This window comes from Crinia signifera, chromosome 7, assembly GCF_055691185.1.
Source record: "Crinia signifera chromosome 7, ASM5569118v1, whole genome shotgun sequence".
Classification (NCBI taxonomy): Eukaryota; Metazoa; Chordata; class Amphibia; order Anura; family Myobatrachidae; genus Crinia; species Crinia signifera.
In genome coordinates this window covers 4301244-4323323 of record NC_139223.1, presented here as the reverse complement: position 1 = coordinate 4323323, position 22080 = coordinate 4301244, and the positions used below count along the sequence as shown (strand labels likewise).

General features: G+C 42.5%; 1 protein-coding gene and 1 pseudogene across 1 annotated transcript; both read left to right on the top strand.

Moving 5' to 3' along the window:
- The first annotated feature begins 2273 nt into the window (after positions 1–2273).
- On the top strand, positions 2274–3164 carry LOC146020762 (taste receptor type 2 member 40-like). The gene has a single exon (XM_083154219.1). The coding sequence runs from the start codon at positions 2274–2276 to the stop codon at positions 3162–3164; it is 891 nt and encodes a 296-aa protein (XP_083010345.1).
- Positions 3165–4342: 1178 nt separating this feature from the next.
- Positions 4343–6418, top strand: LOC146020759 (uncharacterized; annotated as a pseudogene).
- Positions 6419–22080: the final 15662 nt, after the last annotated feature.

The window sequence follows — 22080 nt, the reverse complement described above, 5'->3', positions numbered from 1 at the left end:
GGGTACTAATAAGAATCAAATTCTGTCTTTAAAAATGTCTCACACTCTGTCTTTTACAAGGGATAAGCTATTAAAACCCAGGTTGAACTCGATGGACGCAAGTCTTTATTCATCCTTATCTACTATGTAACTATGTAACTTTGTAATATAAGAGCTACTGTATAGTCTTTAAATATATACATTGCAACATGAGGCTTTACGTCAGCAAGCTGACAGAACTGCTGAATAAGTGTTCCACCATATATGTAAATGCTTTAAATAAATTAGCTAGAATATTCCCATATATGAAACCACCCCATACTATTTGTGGCCACAGCTAGAGTTTATAAGGTATATATTGTACCATGTGAATTGAGCTGGTCCGAGGGCTGAGCTAAGAATAGATCACATCACATAATGTATAATAAATATAGAGTCGAAGGTCACTATTCATCTTTCTTAAACTCATCAATGGGAATATTGCGGTTATATTTTTTGGAAAGAAAAAAAGAGGGCTCAACTTTTTGCCCAAGATGGAGACATTACAAAAAGAAAGAGACCCCTACTGATCAGTCATTGTTTTACATTTTTGTGATCATTGTTACTATTGCACTTAGTATGAACATTGACATAATGAAGATATTCTTAGTACTTTATTAAGGCGGCAGAGTAATAATGAATTACTGCAGCGGTAATCCAAAGCACAAGGAAAGCAGAGTAAGCGCAGCAGTCCAAGAAGTAACCATGAATGTCAGCAGGCCCAGGCAAGATCTACAGGATCAGGTGATCAGTAACTGAGAATATATAGGTAGTGGGAAAGACATGAACAGGGACGGGCTGACAAGACTTCCAGATTAGACCCTAAGCATATGAATTAGGAATTTATGATCTCAGGTAGTCAGGGAATACAATTAATTTTGCCCAGCAACCACTGGGACCAGCAACTTCTTTTGGCTGGCATGATGCGGGCATCTAATGGCAGCTTACAGCAACCCTGTGGCAACTTCATCACTATGTGCATGAGCAACGCCCATCCCAATATGTAGTTGTAATTGGAAGAGCTTCTGCTTGCATTACTAATTGCATATGTTAGTACATATGCAATTAGTATCAGCATGATGTGTGGTGAGATGCACCATGGTAGGTTGGTACATACATCTCTCTGTCCTTTACATATCATGTATCATTTCCCATATTTTATGAATACCTATTTACCAGGAGCTTCAATATTTAGACATAGCACACCCTTTGAAACTATTCCACTATAAGTCAGGGTATTATATCTATTTTATATAATTTACTGTGTTTTTATGTTACAGAATCTTTTCTTAGCCAAGAGTGCAACTAGGAAAGGAACTTGTGCCCTCTCATTAATTGACAGCACCATAAGGGCCACCCTGGAGAAGCAGTGGAAGGGGCTCATGTTTAGGTCTAATGTCTCATGTGGTCTAGAACCTGTTCCCTAGATCGGAGGTGGACCCTCAGGCAGTGGCGTCCATCTGGAGTTTTACAAACACCCTTGTTGGCTGGTCTAACCTTTGACCTTTATCTAAGTGATGACTTGTGGAAGATTAGTAGACAATATGTCACATCTTTGATTACAGAAAGTTAATTTAAAAAAATTCACTTGATGGTACCTCGTTCCTACTAGACTTTGCAAACTATCCATGTTATCCTCCCCACTGTGTTGGTGTGGATGTGTTTTAGGTAGGTGACTCTACATTCACGTATGGAAGATGTCCTAAAATGATCCTTTATTGGGTTAGGATTGGGAAACTCTTGAGGGATATATTTCAGACATTTGTAGTATGTACAACTAAGGATCAGGAACTTCGTGCCTCAATTTATGAGTTTTAAAATAAATACAGTGAATGAGTCCTCACGCAAATTCTCCTCGTCACACTCCTTAGAGAACAAGAGAGTTATCATTTACATAAGCCCCATTTACATGCAGTATTTGTATTCAGTCATCTCACCTGTAACTCTATAGCTGTGCACTTTGCATGCAATCAGAGCTTGGTCACTATGAGGACGCCACTGTTACAGGAACCTGTACTAGGAATATGGGATTTGAAATATAATTTGCATGGTCAGCAAAAAACATTCTAAAAGTGAGACAGTCTCTACTACACAGAGGAAACCTCTCTATGGGCAGATGAATCTAGATATTTGGTGCTGATCATCATTATCATCATCATCATCATTGTCAACTTCACTCAAGTAACTAGCCACCAAGGAATACATAGGATTTGGATTACAGTTGGGTTGGAATAATCCTCCTCATATATGCTGACATGAGTTATCCGGCAGCTGACACTTTGCTGGCTGTATTAGCCCTTGAGTCTATTGCTGGATTATTCTCCAGTATCTTTATAATATTCTCACTCACTGGCTGCAAAAGGAAAAATATCATCACCAACAACATCATCCTGATCTCTCTGTGCATTGCCAATGCATCTTACACAATAATAGTGTTTGTATACTATGTAATTGTCTTTGAGTGGCCGTATGTGGTTAGTGTAACATACGTTTCTCATATTTTCAACTACATGACCTTATTCAGCATTACATCCAGCTGGTGGCTGACAGCCAGTCTGTGTACATTCTACATCATCAAAATCATAGAAGTCCGGTCCGGAGTTCTGGCATGGGCGAGGAAGAAGATTGATACGGTTGTCCCAGGGATGATACTAACAGCAGAAGTTGCGTCTCTTTTTGGAAGCTTCATATCACTTCTTATTTCCCCCCAACAACCAGCCCAGCAGAAATCATCTATAACCTCAGCTACAACCTCAGAGTCTCTAAGTCTTCAGTTCACTAGAGTTGTCCTAATTCTAAACTTTATCCCCAACCTTGTAACGTTAGCAGCCACAGCTGGCAGTGCCGGATATCTCATATTCTATGACTGGCAGAGGAAGAGGAACATGGAGTCACCGGTCAACACTCATGTGAAGGATTGTCACCATGCTGTGCACATCATGGGGTGTCTCATAGTGTTCCACACTTTATTTTTTCTTGTTATGTTATTTTCTGCACTTGAAATGTATGGCAGCAACATCTGGGGGCACTGCGTGTCTGAGATGCTACTGTTTTCATTTTCCACAGTCCAGTCTGCCATTCTGATCCACGGCAACCCCAGGCTAAAGGAAGCCCTGAAACAGATAATTACTCATTTAAATGTCTAACAAGGCTCCACCCAGTTATTTCAGATGTGACAACCAGTAACTAGCATGCCTGAAAACGTGTACAGGAACTGCGCACTCACCCACAATCCAGGCCGCCATGATCTGCTCACAGCCCAATGACAATGTCACATCTATATGTGTGGTCTGCAAATTTTATGATTTTTACATTATTAAACACTGGGATACATACCTGACTTATTGACTGCAAAGTAACATTCTGTGATCCGAAGAGAAACGTCCAGTTCTGGTGGAAATTATTTTGTGTCATTAATGATTGATTACTAAAAGAGGGATAAAAAGTCTTTAAAAAAAATTCTGTATCCCCCCCAACAGAACATACACATTTCAATAAGCAGAAGCTCATTGCATTGGAACTATAGATCAAGTTATGTATTATGCAGACTGTAATTACAATTAAGGAAGATACAGAAAATACTTCTACAATATTATATTGAATACAGTTTGTCTACCATGAATATAAATCAGCAATATTTAAATTTCGAAAGAAAGAATAATATTTATTGTATCAGATAATGGAAAATGGTGCAAATTCTGGTGAGGTTTGTTCTCCATGGACTGGAGTTGGACCGCGGTGGAGGCCCAAAGTTATCCCAGCTTTCATAGTGCAACAGCCAGAACTTTACTATTTTGTTTGGATGTTAGGATTGCACTGCTTTATTTAAGCTAATAATGGGCCTTATTCTGGTTCTCTCCTTCTGGCAAATTCCTTCCTAAATGGGCAAAACCATGTGCACTATAGGGGGGATAGATGTAAAATGTGCAGAGAGAATTAGATTTGGGTGACATTTTGTTTCCGTGCAGGGAAAATAATGACTGCTTTATTTTTACACTGCACTATAGATCTCACCCACCCAAATCTAACTCTCTCTGCACATTTTACATCTACCCTACCTGCAGTGCACATGGTTTTATCCATCTAAGTAGGAATTTGCCAGAAGGAGTGAACCAATGTCCCTACGACCAGCTGGATATATTGAAATGCTACATCGTAAGTTCATGTTGTGCGCATACGGTTGGGAGTTGTATCTTCTTTTATACATACAGGGTGTTGATGTGTTTTGATTGGCATTGCTTGGTGTAATGTATATAAGCAGTAGTTCTTTTAGCCTCATAATTTTAATTTATAGTCATTTATTACTGGTTTATATTGTTTTACCATGATATCCCTGACCCAGAAGAAGTCTTCCAGGGTATGTACATATTTTCCTTACACTCATTTAACACTGAAATTTGTTCTCCATACAAGTTGGGAGCTTGAATGGAGTGAAGGGAGTGACGGGAATGACGGGAGTGACAGCAGTGACGGGAGTGACGGGAGTGACAGCAGTGACGGGAGTGACGGGAGTGACAGCAGTGACGGGAATGATGGGAGTGACGGGAGTGATGGGAGTAATGCGAGTGATGCGAGTGATGTGAGTGACAGGAGTGACAGGAGTGATGCGAGTTACGTGAGTGACGGGAGTGAAGTGAGTGACGGGAGTGAAGAGAGTGACGGGAGTGAAGCGAGTGACAGGAGTGAAGCAAGTGACGGGAGTGACATGAGTGATGGGATTGACGGGAGTGATGCGAGTGATGCAAGTGAAGGGAGTGATGGGTGAGATGCAAGTGACGGGAGTGACGGAAATGATGTGAGTGATGTGAGTGATGTGAGTGACAGGAGTGACGGGAGTTGTTGGTGAGATGCGAGTGACGGGAGTGACGGGAATGATGTGAGTGACGTGAGTGATGTGAGTGACGTGAGTGACGCGAGTGAAGGGAGTGATGTGAGTGACGGGAGAGATGGGAGTGAAGGGAGTGAAGGGAGTGATGTGGGTGATGCAAGTGATGCGAGAGATGGAAGAGATGTGAGTGAAGGGAGAGATGGGAGTGAAGGGAGTGATGTGAGTGATGGGAGAGATGGGAGTGAAGGGAGTGATGGGCGTGATGGGAGAGATGGGAGTGATGGGAGAGATGGGAGTGATGTGAGTGAAGGGAGTGAAGGGAGAGATGGGAGTGATGTGAGTGAAGGGAGTGAAGGGAGAGATGGGAGTGATGTGAGTGAAGGGAGTGATGTGAGTGACGGGAGTGAAGGGAGTGATGTGGGTGATGCAAGTGATGCGAGAGATGGAAGAGATGTGAGTGAAGGGAGTGATGTGAGTGATGGGAGAGATGGGAGTGAAGGGAGTGATGGGCGTGATGGGAGAGATGGGAGAGATGGGAGTGATGGGAGTGAAGGGAGTGATGTGGGTGATGCAAGTGATGCGAGAGATGGAAGAGATGTGAGTGAAGGGAGTGATGTGAGTGATGGGAGAGATGGGAGTGAAGGGAGTGATGGGCGTGATGGGAGAGATGGGAGAGATGGGAGTGATGGGAGAGATGGGAGTGATGTGAGTGAAGGGAGTGATGTGAGTGACGGGAGTGAAGGGAGTGATGTGGGTGATGCAAGTGATGCGAGAGATGGAAGAGATGTGAGTGAAGGGAGAGATGGGAGTGAAGGGAGTGATGTGAGTGATGGGAGAGATGGGAGTGAAGGGAGTGATGGGCGTGATGGGAGAGATGGGAGTGAAGGGAGAGATGGGAGTGATGTGAGTGAAGGGAGTGAAGGGAGAGATGGGAGTGATGTGAGTGAAGGGAGTGATGTGAGTGACAGGAGAGATGGGAGTGAAAGGAGTGATGGGAGTGATGTGAGTGAAGGGAGAGATGGGAGTGATGTGAGTGAAGGGAGTGATGTGAGTGATGGGAGAGATGGGAGTGAAGGGAGTGATGGGAATGATACAAGTGATGCGAGTGACAGAAGAGATGGGAGTGAAGGGAGTGAGGGGAGTGATGGGAGTGATGCGAGTGACGGGAGTGAAGTGAGTGACAGGAGTGATGCGAGTGATGCGAGTGATGCGAGTTACGCGAGTGACGGGAGTGATGGGAGTGAAGGGAGTGAAGCGAGTGACAGGAGTGAAGCAAGTGACGGGAGTGACATGAGTGATGGGATTGACGGGAGTGATGCGAGTGATGCAAGTGACGGGAGTGATGGGTGAGATGCGAGTGAGGGGAGTGATGTGAGTGAAGGGAGTGAAGGGAGTGATGTGGGTGATGCAAGCGATGCGAGAGATGGAAGAGATGGAAGTGAAGGGAGTGAAGGGAGAGATGGGAGTGATGGGAGTGATGTGAGTGATGCGAGTGACGGGAGTGAAGGGAGTGACGGGAGTGAAGCGAGTGACGGGAGTGATAGGAGTGACAGGAGTGCTATCATACAATAAATTGGAGTGTTAATAAATTGTGTGTTATGTATTACATAATGTTTTCACCTTTTTTCCCCATTTCTTTGTGTATCCTTTTCAAATGCATTTGAATGCGCTCACCATCGTCCTACTGTCACCAGGGCCTTGGTCCGACTCCTTTCCATGATTGCATTTGTCCAATCCTTGGATATATATTTTTTGTGTTCTTGATCTTCCAATAAAAAGCACAAGCACCTGTTATAGTAAAAAATCTTATATCACAAAGTCACATAATGTTATTGTTGTTTGGAATAAATGATAATCTACTCCCCGTAATACTTCCCACATGTCTGAAATATTCCAATGAGATGGACAGTGAGCAACGAGGGAGACCTTTCAAGAGAGAGATATTGCTACATGTGAATTCTCAGCCATTTGCTACTACGCACAATATAAGATCTTTTGAAGGATTGTCATATTATAGACTGTTCCAAAAACACTGAAGGCGCAGAAGCCATACACACACACACACACACACACATATATATATATATATATATATATATATATATATATATATATATATATATATATATATATATATATATATATATATATGACAAATACACATATTCCATGTATCATATACTTTACATGAATATATAACAGGATCTCCACACATCCTTTCTAGGTCATTCTACTATAATTCTTTAAATCTAGCCAGTCTCCTCATCTCTCAAAACATTGGGGGAGTTGCAATTGTCATGGGATGACTGGTCTGGTTCCATTCCCCGACCAACATCCCTCACCATTATCTTTCCAATCGACGTACAAATCAAGTTATTTAGTTGGTCAAAAGGAAATCGGAGGGTCCCGCCCACTCATACGCGTCTCATACCAATGTGTATTTCGACAGCATCTTAAATTTTCAGCATCTTTTTTTACAGTCAACATAGGAAGATATTCTCTCCATTGTGCTTTCCCTGTGTTTAATTTATCATGCGGAAAAGGAGTATGAAGAAATAAATAACACTTTGAAATTGCTTTAACAGGTACATTTTAACGTCTTAAAAGTTTATCCAGAGGATTATTATAATCTTTAGGAGATAGCCCCCTGGTGAGACCAGCCACATAGTGCTGTACCTGAAAAAATGCGAGGGGAAATGACTGCACAATTGGGAATTTTTCTATCGCTTGTGCAAATATTAATGGTTTTATAGTATCCTTGTCAACAAATTGTCCCAAGTTTTTAAGCCCATGACATAAACGGATATCGAGCTACCCCATGTTGAAACTGCGGATTAGACACCAAGTGAAGATGTAAAGAAATATATAATTTTAATGATTGCTTATGTCGTAATATGTGCCAGACTTTACGGGTGAGCATCAATAATGGATTTTGTTTGTATAAAGCAGGAAAGTTCCTCATCACGTTGGTGTAAAAATCCATTAATAATATATGTATTTGCATACATATTTTTACCATGGCACATGGCGCATCTGTGGAATACTAGAAGTGTCAGGACACTGTAGCTATATATAGATAATAAATAAATAATAATAAATAAATATAAAAATAGCTACTGTAAATATGAGATTTCTCAGCATAGTGATAAGAATACTGTCGGCTTTAACCATATACTCTATCATAGGTGAGAAACAGCTGATGGACGAGTGCACAGGTCAGAACCAGAACTTTAATAGCAGCAGTTTGATTATAGTCACAAACAAACACAGGGCAAATCCAGTAAACTCAGCGAATAGGTACAGTATATTACACAGCCACTCACCTGAGCATATTTATATAGTCGGCAAGGCAAGAACAGGGACTGGCTAACAATATTTCCAGATCAGAGCCTAAGCATATGATTCAGGGAATGCAGAGAATATGACATGCAGGGTTGTGCAGGGACTAGTGCCGGTGCAAGGCGCCGGTGCGCCCCAGGCGGGGGGGGGGGCGCCCCGGCGCTCACCCGCTCCACGGGAGGGGGGTGGGGAGGAAAACAGACGCCATGCTGCTCCTGGGGGGGGGGGGGGGTTTGATGCGGCCGGTGCGCTGATTTGGGGGGGAGGAAGAGGGATACGGCCACCGTGCTGTTCAGGTGTACATACTCACCCTTCAGGAGCTCGGGTCTAGCTTAGCAGGCAGGAGGGAGAGCTGGAGGTCTGGCTTGGCAGGCAGGAGGGAGGCCTCGCAGTTCAGTCCCGGCGCAGTGTGACTGACATCTTCCTCCACCCGCACCATGTAGAGCCGCTCAGCCGGGCAGCGCTGAGCACTTAGCTCACCCTCAGACGCTGCCTGACTGAGCGGCTGTATGCGGTGCGGGTGGAGGAAAATGTCAGTTAACATGCACCGGGGTCCGGGACTGAACTGCACACAGCACAGTGAGCCCTCCCTCCTGCCTGCTAAGCCAGACCTCCAGCTCTCCCTCCTGCCCTGCTCCCAACTACCACCCCCCAGTGGCCAGCGCCCTAGGCAAATGCCTAACACTGCCTAGTGGTGGCGCCGGCCCTGGCAGGGACCAATAGCAATGAGCTAGGCAGACCAGCTCCCCTAACCCTCTGCAGTCCAAATTGTTTTTTTTTTTTTTCCAGTTCAAACATTCTGGTTTAAATGTTTAAATTAATTGTAATTTTTATTTTTATTTTTTTTATTTAGCAATGGTCTACATTGAATGTTGAACAATGTTAATGTTCTTATTTTAAAGTGGCTCACCACTGGATCTGCTACTAGCACTAGGGCTGTTGAGCCTGACTAGACGTTGAAAGGGGTAATTATAAAATATGTTGCAGCTGTAAGGCACACACCAACATGCAAACACACCAGCTGCTAGGCAACAGCTGCAAACAATTCAGCCAGTCATGTTCCTCTTGCCCTGGACCAACAACCTCTTGAGGCTGGCATGACGTGGCACCCCAAGGGAGTTCCCAGCAAACCCTGGGGCCGCTGCATCACTATGTGCATGTACAGATGGACTCGCAGGTCATAATCTCGGACGTCCATGAACCGGCTGATATGGCAAAAGGCAGCTGTTATTGGGAGAGCTGCCCTTTGTGTTACTAATTGCATATGTTAGTACATGTGCAATTAGTATCAATGTTTGTAGCAACCAAAAGAGGTTGCTACATTCCACTCTTACTGTAAATATCATATAACCCACCCTATATTTTATGATTAGCTACAGAACTGTTCCTATTTACCAGGAGCATTAATAATTATACAAAGCACTCCATTTGAAATATTCTGCTACTATTTCCCTATAATGCAGGGAATATTATATCTATTTGTTATCATTTACTAAGTCTTTCTGTTTCATAATCTATCGTTAGCCAAGAAAGTAACTGGGAAGGCATTGTTAGAGTATTTTAGTTGTCATTGCATACGGCTGTGGCCGGATAGGCTGTGGCCATAGTTTAGCTGTGGCCCTGTATTGAAGTGGGCCATTTTAAAGTGGGAAAACAGAGTTAGAACTACGAGCGTTATACCTGCATTGCACCGAAGGAAAACTTAAGGCAAACAACTACAAATCAACAAAAACACACATGGACTGCATTGATACCTCAAGAGTATGTAATTCATCTCCAATATGCTCTCAGCATTTCTGTGTTATGCAAACTCTTGTATGATTTCAAAAGTTCTGATGTAATGAATTGATTGTAATTGTTATTACTTGTTTGGGGAAGTTGTTCAGTGAAGCATAGTTTAGTGTTGCATTCTGCCTGATGTCTGCTCAAACACAGGTCAAACTATCTCCTTTGACCATTTGGCCATTAGTATTCTTGTGTAGCCTGACCTGAACAGACTCACTATATTCTTAGAATTAGTGACCTGCAGCTTTTCTGAACAGTAAAAAAGAAACACAGATGTGAGGTTATCAGATTCACTGTAAATCTGTAATTACTATATTTTATTAGGTGTAGTAATTAATGTACTATTTTAGTCCGTCGGTACCCTCTTGTTCTCCATATATGTCTATATACTCCCTATATGTGTGTGTAGTTCCAGATCATATATTATTAGGCTGTATAATCCCACCTCAAATGTAATGTCTGTATTTCCCAGGACTTTATTCATGTAAGCATTGTACCATTGGCAATCTCCCCAGGGGGGTTTACAATTCTTTGTAAACCTCTGGGCTCTAGCAGACTTTGTGGAACCGGCCACCACAGGGGGTGATCAGCCCATAATGTAATCAGCCGATTATTGTTCCTGCTGTTTACATGAGGGGGATAGCTGAAGGACAATCACCACAGGGGGTGATCAAATTCCCCTACTATCAACAGGAGGGTTGTCCACAGGGGGTGACCACCACATAATGTAATCAGACTGTGTTTTATATCTTGGGTTGACTCTGCTATGCATATCTTGGCCACTTCCAGACTTTCTGGAACCGACCCCAGCAGGGGGCAGAAGCAGATGGGCAGCAGCAGTACCTGGGAGGGGGGATAAACCTGACTTGAATCCACCAATAGGGATTGAGTGCAAGCCCACTGATGGTATGGAGAAGCGTGGGAATTGGAAGTTTTTAAAATGACTCGCACACAAGCCAGGAGGAGAATTGATGGACTGTCCTGGACTAAGAGGTTATGCTCTGTCTAGGTATCGTGTGGACTTATATGCTATCACTGCTGTGTGGGCTAAGTGATAGTTTGCCCTGTGGAACTGATCTGGGACTGTGACTATACAAGGACTGTCTGTTTGGGCCTGCTACCTGAATATCTTTCTACTCTGCAATTTACCTTTGCCACTGTTTATTGTCTATTTGTGCGTGCTGTGGAAAATAAACCGTGCTTCTGGTTTCATCTGCTCGGTGTCTGAGTGATTGAGGAACTCGTACCCTCACATTTGGTGGCAGCGGTGGGATCATTCAGACACCAACCATCGAGCACAGAAAGCACAGAGAACAGAGGATCAGACCATATGTAAGGAAACGGAAAATGCAATAAGGTGATGTTCAGCAAGTGAGCAGGTGTCAGTCCTGTGAAAGGGAAAATGTTTCCAAGGTCTGCTACCTGAATATCTTTCTACTCTGCAATTTACCTTTGCCACTGTTTATTGTCTATTTGTGCGTGCTGTGGAAAATAAACCGTGCTTCTGGTTTCATCTGCTCGGTGTCTGAGTGATTGAGGAACTCGTACCCTCACATTTGGTGGCAGCGGTGGGATCATTCAGACACCAACCATCGAGCACAGAAAGCACAGAGAACAGAGGATCAGACCATATGTAAGGAAACGGAAAATGCAATAAGGTGATGTTCAGCAAGTGAGCAGGTGTCAGTCCTGTGAAAGGGAAAATGTTTCCAAGGAAAGAAAATCGATGCCTCAAGACCCCTGTAGCAGAGGAGCTCAGGGATGGAGGTTCTTCAGTGTATCGGCAGGCTGGGAAGCCGGATCTGTTATTTATTGTCAGGAAAATGCAGTATATCTGGAAGTACTGGGAAGACGCTCAGCAGATGGTCAGCGGGTGGAGAGTATCCAGCATACAGGACAAAGTGTGTTACCTGGGGGATGCATTCCTGCACTGTAAAGGTGAGGCCACTTCTTGGAATCTGCTAGGAGAGCCAGAGTTTGTAGAATTTACAGAGGAAGTGATTGCTACAGTTACCCAGATGCTACAAAGAGGACAATATTCTGAGGCTGAAGGACAAGTCCAGAATAAATTGATGCCCCAGATAGAACCAGAGGAAAGGTCTAGAAGGGGGCTACTGCAATCTGGGCAGACAACCGAGGGGTCTGCCACAGAATTAATTGTTACCGCAAGAGAAGGGTCGTTGTCAGGGGGGCCCCTAACTGCCCTTGAAGAAATGAGTATGGAGGAGCTGATAGCAGAAGGTCAGCTGCGAGGTATACCCATCCAATCCTGCACTCGCGGGGAAATCCTTCAGCAGATCCTTCACGATCAGGGAGATCCTACAAATGCATTTGCTGATTATCGAGCCTGGATCCTCCCTTTCGGTGCCCAGTTGAGTGTGTGGGAACAATTGCAGTGTCTGGAGGAGTGCTTCGTGGTGGCAGAGGAAGAGGCGATTGATCGGGGGCTCCTGGATACCCCAGCATGGCAAGATCAGTGTCGCAGGGGGCGTGATGAAAGGCACCGTTTGCAATTGCTTCTCCCCCATCCTAGGGAGGAGCTGCACTACTGCTTCCCTTTTGCTGAGGTGGGAGATGCAGAGCTATTATCCTGCTGCCAGGGGATCTATGAGGACTGCGTCCAAGAAGAGATCGCCGTGGTTAGAGGAGTATCCGACAACATCCAGGCCACCAGCCCACCAGTCACAGATGACGTCGTGTTTCGGGCTGCCCAGCATACTCAGCTGGGGAAGGAGGCTATCGCGGAGAAGGAGGTGTGCGCAGAAGTAGCTGCAGGTGAGCATCTGGCTTTTAAGGGGACAGAGCTGACACAGCCTGTCCTGCAGCCACCAGCGGAATTGTTTGTGATGGAGGGTCCCTCCTCAGCCCTGGACATTGAGACCAAATGCTGGACTGAAATGTGCCATGCCCCTAGTTTGGGTTTGGGGGAGGAAGGACATGACGGGGTGGTGGAAGTGCCAGGGCCAGAGCCCCTATATTGGCCTGCTGTTTGGCCCCTGTTCCTTGGGCAAGAGGGGGAGGTGGAAAGTGGTCCCTGCCCCATTGTGCCCGAGGCAAAAGTATTAGTAGGTTACAATGTTGCAGAGGGGGGGTACCCAGAATCCGAAGAAGAGGAATTGCTACAGCCCTTGTTAGTTCCAATGTATGACTTAGACTGTAATCATGCCCTTGCTGGTTCTGCAAACCAGCCGCCTTTTACAAGATGGGTTTGGTATGATGTCACCCTGTGGGACTCAGGTGGTATATCCAAACCCCAGATTCTCGGCTCTGCATCCCGCTATTCCAGGTTGTTATTGGTTCCTGAACAGCTGGGTACCGGGACTACAATAGTAGGGGAAGGAATGTGAGGTTATCAGATTCACTGTAAATCTGTAATTACTATATTTTATTAGGTGTAGTAATTAATGTACTATTTTAGTCCGTCGGTACCCTCTTGTTCTCCATATATGTCTATATACTCCCTATATGTGTGTGTAGTTCCAGATCATATATTATTAGGCTGTATAATCCCACCTCAAATGTAATGTCTGTATTTCCCAGGACTTTATTCATGTAAGCATTGTACCATTGGCAATCTCCCCAGGGGGGTTTACAATTCTTTGTAAACCTCTGGGCTCTAGCAGACTTTGTGGAACCGGCCACCACAGGGGGTGATCAGCCCATAATGTAATCAGCCGATTATTGTTCCTGCTGTTTACATGAGGGGGATAGCTGAAGGACAATCACCACAGGGGGTGATCAAATTCCCCTACTATCAACAGGAGGGTTGTCCACAGGGGGTGACCACCACATAATGTAATCAGACTGTGTTTTATATCTTGGGTTGACTCTGCTATGCATATCTTGGCCACTTCCAGACTTTCTGGAACCGACCCCAGCAGGGGGCAGAAGCAGATGGGCAGCAGCAGTACCTGGGAGGGGGGATAAACCTGACTTGAATCCACCAATAGGGATTGAGTGCAAGCCCACTGATGGTATGGAGAAGCGTGGGAATTGGAAGTTTTTAAAATGACTCGCACACAAGCCAGGAGGAGAATTGATGGACTGTCCTGGACTAAGAGGTTATGCTCTGTCTAGGTATCGTGTGGACTTATATGCTATCACTGCTGTGTGGGCTAAGTGATAGTTTGCCCTGTGGAACTGATCTGGGACTGTGACTATACAAGGACTGTCTGTTTGGGCCTGCTACCTGAATATCTTTCTACTCTGCAATTTACCTTTGCCACTGTTTATTGTCTATTTGTGCGTGCTGTGGAAAATAAACCGTGCTTCTGGTTTCATCTGCTCGGTGTCTGAGTGATTGAGGAACTCGTACCCTCACAACAGACATTGAACAACATCATCAAACAGGTCATTTCAACTTTAGACTTTGATTTTGTACTGTCTGAACATGGCTAGGAATAACAGATGATTTTTTATTTTTTTTAAACTACAGTATGTGTGCAAACTCTAGAAGCCTAGGAGACAAAATTCCTGATCTAATTGCAATAATGACAAGGGATGACCTAGACATTTTGGCTATCACATAGACATGGTGTAATGAGAACCATGGCTGAGACATAGCTATACCAGGTTACAATTTATTTAGGAAGGACAGAATGGGAAGAATCGGAGGAGGGGTAGCAATGTATGTAAAGAAAAGCATAAATGCTACTTTAATACAAAACATCGAAGAAAAAACTGATGCCCTTTGGGTGACCATAGAAATGGGGGAGAAGGACATTATTCGTACTGGGGTCATCTATAGGCCACCAGGCCAGGGGCAGAATTTGGACAGGAGCCTATTGCTTGATGTCACTAAAATGGCTTTAAAGGGAGAAGTCATAATCATGGGAGACTTTAATCTACCTGATGTGAATTGGGAGGAGTCTTTTGCAAGATCATCTACAAGTGGCAAATTTCTAAATTCCCTACAGGGAGCATCTCTCAAGCAATTGGTGAGGGAGCCTACTCGTAAAGACTCAATATTAGATTTAATACTCACAAATGGTGACAGGATATCAGACATATATGTGGGTGAGAAAAAAATATTCGCTAGGAATAATCAGGCGCCTGGCTAAGAGTTGTTCCTCTGGTGAGAGCTGCTGCTTAAATGTGGGGGTAGTCACTCCCCACTTAGAAAAGACCGCAAAGTGTCTCACACTAGGTGAGAGTAGCAGCGCTCAATTCAATGAATGTAACAAATGTTTGGAAATGTAACAAATCTTTTACTGTTGATTAAAATACAATATAAAAAACATAAATAAAAACAATGATGACAATAATGATATAATGGTATAGGGGGGGGGGGAAAGTAAATTGGAATGAAAGTCAAAATGGAAATAATAAATGCCCCGCCTCAATGGACACGTCGGATTGAGCTGTGTCGACACTTTGTGTGGAAGAAATAGGTAAGTGCACTTTACCAATAGTTTTCGTGGATCCTTTTGGAAGGAGATGTTTAGCTGGGAGTCCTCACGATGATGACGGCTTATGGGACAGCCGTTGGAGGGATGAGATGTCGCCAGAAGTGGAGCAGACTTTGTGTCGGTGTAGAGCCGATCTTGGGGGTTCAGACCACCGATTTGTCTGCAGCGATAGCCCAGGTGTGGATGGAGGCAATGCAATGAAGAAGTGGCTTCCGTGCTAAACGACAGTCCACACTGGTCTAGATGTTGTATACCAGTGGATCAGAAGCACGGTGTCCGCCAAATCAACGTCCAGTGAGAAAGGTGGATGAAAAGGAATCCAAATGGAGCTGGGGTGTCACAGCTGGGTCCAGAGGTGGGGGGCAATCACCTAACGCGTTTCACTGCGTCCTGCAGCTTTATCAAAGGTGTGGGGGACTGTGGGTTTGGGCCAGGTATATATGCCATTCTTAATGAAACAATCAGAACACCTGTTGGTTCAATTAACACAGCCAATACATATACCATCTAGAATAATAATACAAGAATATAGAGGCAGACATATATCCTAAATATAAAACACAATTAATAAATAGAAATCCGAAATTTATAGGAGAAACATGAAAAAACAGTAATAATAATGGGTTATCCTTACTAGAAACGCCATTGTTGTTTCCGATCATGTGACTGAAACTGGTCACGTGATCGGAGTAAGTAGAGGGATATAACAATAAACTTGTTCGTTTATAAACTGATAACGGCCTCACCATATGATGGAAATGACTAGGAGAAGGTGGACTGTTCACATGTAGAAGCGATTGTGTATAGCGCACTTTATTCAAAGATTTAATATGCAGAAGTAGCGCATTTTCATTCCATACACGAAACACTTCCGCTCGCACTCCGGAAGTGAAAACGGAGCCAAGTGAATTAATGTGTGCTGAATGATCTCCGTGTCTGGAACGCATATGCGCTCCACCGTGCAACTTGAATGACATACTTCCGTTTAAATCCCGGAAGTAAGACACAGATATAGAGCTGTTGACAATGATATAAAAAAGCGAGAGTATACCTCTAAATTCATGGATAAAACATAAGCGTGAATATCTGACAAATGGTAAATAAATTAATAGTAAAGAGTGGGCGATATCTATAACTAATAATACGAGTATAAAGGAACCTGAGAGAAACGGAGGGGAGAATGAGGTCATGTGACCTAATGTGTATGGCATGTATTAGTATGTGGAACGCATTATGCGTTCCACAGCTGTGATCACATGGTTACAAAGTACAGCAATAATCTCCCAATCAAAAGAATACAGAAATGATAATAAATATTTTAATTTTTTTTTATTTTTTTTTTAATTTTTTAAAAAGGGGGGTGAGAATGGTACAAATTATCAAGGGAAACATTCCCCAGATATACAGAGGAAATATATGTACATACATAAAAATATTATTAATATTATCTACTTAATGGAGAAAAAGACCTTTAATAATTCTACTATTATGACTATTTATTTATGAAGTTTTATCAATATTGATCCCAGAATCCTATGTTTATAAGAAACGAGAGATAAGGGCTATCGTAATAATAGATCACACCATTTTTCATTTTTCATATTTCATTTTTCATTTTTCATTATTACATTATATTTTCATTATTGATGTTATTCATATCTATATTTACATCGTTGTTCATGTTCCAAAAATCATTAGTCCTTAAGAAAGAAAAAGAAGAAGGAGAAGAAAGGGAGATAAAAAGGGGGCTCACAGAACAATGTTTAATTCCATTGCTTTGTTTAAGCCTCTTGGAAAGAGGCAGTCCATTTTAAAGGTCCAGAATATCTCCTGTTTACAGAGAGTTCGGAACCTGTCGTCACCCCTTTTGGTGGGTGGCACGTGTTCCAATCCCATTAATTTAAGATGTTTAGGGTTATTTGCATGGTGTTCGGCAAAATGCCTGGATACACTATGAAGTAATGAGCCTTTGATGATATTGCGGCGGTGTTCAAGAAACCTGGCCCTTAGCGGCCGTGTGGTCCTGCCCACATATTTTAAATTACAAGTGCACGTAAGGAGATAAATAACATAAACGGTATTACAATTAATAAATCCCTTTATCTTGATCTTCTCGGTGGGTGTGTTAATGGTAGTTATTCTATTGGATATGAAATCTCAAGTGATACATTGATTGCTGCCACATTTGTAGCAGCCCAATGGTTTTGAGGGGAGCCAGTCTGAAGAGGGGGTGGATGTTAGAGGAGGCAGTTTATTTTGGTGTTTTAGACAACTGGGCGCTAATATATTTTTTAATGATTTGTTTTTTCTAAATATGAAAGATGGTTGGGGTGGTAAAATTTCTTTTAATAACGGATCCTGTTTTAATATGAAATGATTTTTTCTAATAATTTTTTGGATTTCTTTATAATCTCTGTTGAAAGTGGAGATAAAGGAGATGCGGTTTTCTCTGGTGGAGGTGGACTCAGCAGGGCGTCTATCACACAATAAAGTGTCCCTGTCTCTTGCTCTGCTAGATCGATATGCATCTTGAACCAGTTGAGGAGGGTAACCGCAATGTTGAAATGCGGTGATCAGATCTTTGGCTTGATCATCAAAAGAGTCCAGCTCGGAACAATTACGTCTAAGACGCAACATCTGTCCCTTGGGTATATTTTTTACCCAAGGGGGGTAGTGGGCACTCTTAAAGTTTAAGTAAGAATTGGTGTTCACTGGTTTTTGGTAATTGCTGGTCTGAATAGAACCTCCAACACTTACTAAAGTAAGATCCAGAAAATTAATAGTGTGGGGGTGATAATCGTGAGTGAACTTAAGGTTAAAGGGATTAGAATTTAAGTGAGTAACAAAGGAAGTGATAGAAGTGGCATCCCCATCCCAAATGAAAAATAAATCATCAATATAACGGCCATAGAGGACCAGATTCGCTCCAAAGGAGGACCCCCAAATGAGTTGGTCCTCAACCTCCCCCATATAGAGGTTGGCATAACTTGGAGCGAATCTGGTCCCCATGGCCGTCCCCATCACCTGTAAATAAAACGTGTCCTGAAAAAGAAAGAAATTGTGTTTGAGAATGAAAGAAATAGAACTAGTGATAAACTGCTGTAGATCCACCGTCAGATCACCATCTTCCATTAGTCTTTTAGAGATAGAGTTAATACCTAACTCATGTGGTATATTTGAATAAAGACTCTCTACATCGAGAGTGAGAAAGTGGTATGTCTCTTTCCAGACAACATCTTTTATTAGATTTAGAAAGTGGGTAGAATCACGGATGTGTGATCTGAGGGTGGTAACACGTGATTGTAAGTGAGAATCAACAAATTGTGAAAGGTTGGAAGTGAGTGATTGGACACCGGAAATAATAGGACGACCAGGAGGGGAAGTGAGGTGTTTATGAATCTTAGGGAGGTGATAAAAAATAGGAACCAAAGGATAGGGATTAAACAAAAAGAAATATTCCTCTTTGGAAATGACACATTCCAGGGTGGCTGACTCAAGAAGTGCCTTCAACTCTAAGATGTATGGTTGAGTAGGATTAGTAGCAAGTTTTGTATAGAAAGACTGATTGGACAGTTGACGGAGTGCCTCCTCCACATAGCAGGCGGTGTCTTGTATGACAATACCCCCTCCCTTGTCGGCCTCCCTGAAGACAATTGAAGTGTCTCCAGTGAGGCCGACAAGGGCTCTCCTCTCCCACTTAGTGAGATTATCTCTGTATTCATATCTAGACTTACGTGCTTCAGAGGAGCAAAGTTGTTTAAAGTCATCAAGGGTGGTCTTGTAAAAAGACTCAATACTTGTACCCTTGGCTTTGATGGGATAAAAATCTGACTTGTTCCTTAATTTCGATTTATCTATATTAAAGATTTTTTTAGGGGAATCATTACTCTCGGTCCACAGTTCTGCCAATATATCCAGGGAGGTCTGATCACCACTGTCCAGGAGGATAGGGGATCCTGGATCATAATCTTTAAGAGATTTTTTTGAAAAGAAATATCTCTGTCGACAGAGAGTACGGATATAACGATTGAGTTCAACAAAAAGTGAAAAAATGTTGGCGTCTGTGGAGGGAGAGAACTTTAATCCTTTTTGTAGTAATTTGGATTCTACCTCACTAAGTTGTCTGGACGAGATGTTAAATATATTGGAAATGGGTTTCTTTGAAATCAATTTCTTGCGTTGAACCCTCTTTCCTCCTCTAACTCCTCTATGCTGGAATGTCTTCTTTTCTTTGGTGTGCCCCCTCCTTGGTATTTTCCCATTTTGCGGTATTGGCGGGGACCTAAAAAATGATGATGATCTGTTGACGAATTTGTTTGGGATCTATTAGTAGAATCCTTGGGCCTGGCTCCCAACGTTTGGTGAGTACGTTCATTATTGGTGTTATGTTTTTGATAGGTATTTCTATTATTATGTGAGTTCCTATTGTCAGGAGGAGTATTCTGGGGTTTGTTGGAATATTTGGCTCTATTTTGAGGTGAGTCGTATGTTCTGACATCACTTCTTCTGTTAAACGACTTTCTGTTGTCATAATATCTATTCCTATTGTTGGAAGAGTTATTAGTATTCGTTTGATTAGGATTTCTATGCTTTAGTCTATAGTTCCTAATATTATCGGACTGATAGTCCATTGTGTCCCTCTGGAACTTTTTGCACTTATTATCAATGACCTCCTGCTCAAACTTAATTAATCTCTCTATAACTCTCGTGTCCTTATCCTTAAATTCTCTCGTTTGATTGAAAGGTTCTAATTTAGTTTTAATAATCTCTATTTCTGTCTCCAATTCCTTTACTTTCTTACTTCTATAATCAATCACAAGGTTCATTAGTAAAAAAGAACAAATGTCAAGGATAGAATCCCACTTAGCTTGAAAATCTGAGTTCTCTTGGAAAATGGAGGGTTTGTGAAGGTGGGGGCCCCGAGGAAGCATCTTTTTATCAGCATACTTCTGCAAATTGGTGCTATCGAGCCATTGTTTGGTCTCATCCCTTAGCAAATCCTCCAGTTTCTCAAAGAGAGTAATACATTCTTCTTCATGCTTATCAATCATAGACTCCTGGGGTTGATCCCATTTGGAGATATATGTCTGCCTCCTATTTTGCCTTTCATTGAAGTTAGAGAAACAACTCATGCTGGCAGGCCCGATGGACTTACAAAGACAAGAAAAAAATATTCGCTAGGAATAATCAGGCGCCTGGCTAAGAGTTGTTCCTCTGGTGAGAGCTGCTGCTTAAATGTGGGGGTAGTCACTCCCCACTTAGAAAAGACCGCAAAGTGTCTCACACTAGGTGAGAGTAGCAGCGCTCAATTCAATGAATGTAACAAATGTTTGGAAATGTAACAAATCTTTTACTGTTGATTAAAATACAATATTTGGAATTTGGGGGGGGAAGTAAATTGGAATGAAAGTCAAAATGGAAATAATAAATGCCCCGCCTCAATGGACACGTCGGATTGAGCTGTGTCGACACTTTGTGTGGAAGAAATAGGTAAGTGCACTTTACCAATAGTTTTCGTGGATCCTTTTGGAAGGAGATGTTTATATATGTGGGTGAGAACCTGGGACCCAGTGATCATCAAGCAGTATGGATGTAGGGTCCAACTCCAGTCACACAAAAACTAAGGTGTTGGATTTTAGGAAGGCTGACTTTGCAAAAATGGGGAGATGTATAAGCGACTCATTAGCGGATTGGAAGAACTTGAAAGGAGTGCAGGAGAGGTGGAAAAAATTTAAAAGTGCAATATTAAAGGCAACGGACCTTTCTATCAAAAGGGTTAAGAAAAGTTCCAGGAAAAGGAAGCCAGTGTGGTTTACTAAAGAGGTATCAACTAGTGTAAAAGCAAAAAAGAAGGCCTTTAGGACATACAAGCAGACTCAAAATAATAATGACAAAGAAGTGTATCTTGCCAGACGCAAAGAGGCTAAGAAAGTGATAAGGTGTGCGAAGGAGAAAATGGCTCAGTCGGTAGATAAAGGAAACAAAACTTTTTTTAAGTATATAAGTGAAAGGAGAAAATCAAATGGAGAAATAATAAGACTGCGGACAGACAATTAGAATTTGGTGGAGGGAGACAAGGCAATTGCAGATCATCTAAATAATTACTTTTGCTACGTATTCACTATAGAAGGAGAAGGGAATGGACCACAGTTAAGTTGCAAGGACATTCATAAAAATAAGGTAGATGGAGGTACATTTACTAGGGAGAAAGTCCTTACAGAACTTTCAAGACTGAAAGTGGATAAATCAAAATGGCCAGACGGAGTGCATCCAAGAATATTAAAAGAACTAAAAGATGTGTTGGTAGCGCCATTAACAGATTTATTCAACCAGTCACTAGATACAGGTGCAGTTCCAGAGGACTGGAGAAGAGCAAATGTAGTTCCACTGCACAAAAGTGGAAGCAAAGAAGAAGCAAGTAACTACAGACCAGTGAGCCTTACATCAGTAATGTAGGGAAATTAATGGAAATGCTATTAAAAGAAAGAATAGTGGAATATCTTAAATTAAACAACTTACAGGATCCACAGGATTTGACTCCGTGACCAAAATTCTAGATAAAGGGGGGGCTGTAGATGTGGCAAATCTAGACTTTAGTAAGGCATTTGACACTGTCCCACATCGCAGGCTGCTAAATAAACTTGAAAGTGTGGGATTGGATTATAAAACAATTAAATGGATAAGAACCTGGTTGCAGGTTAG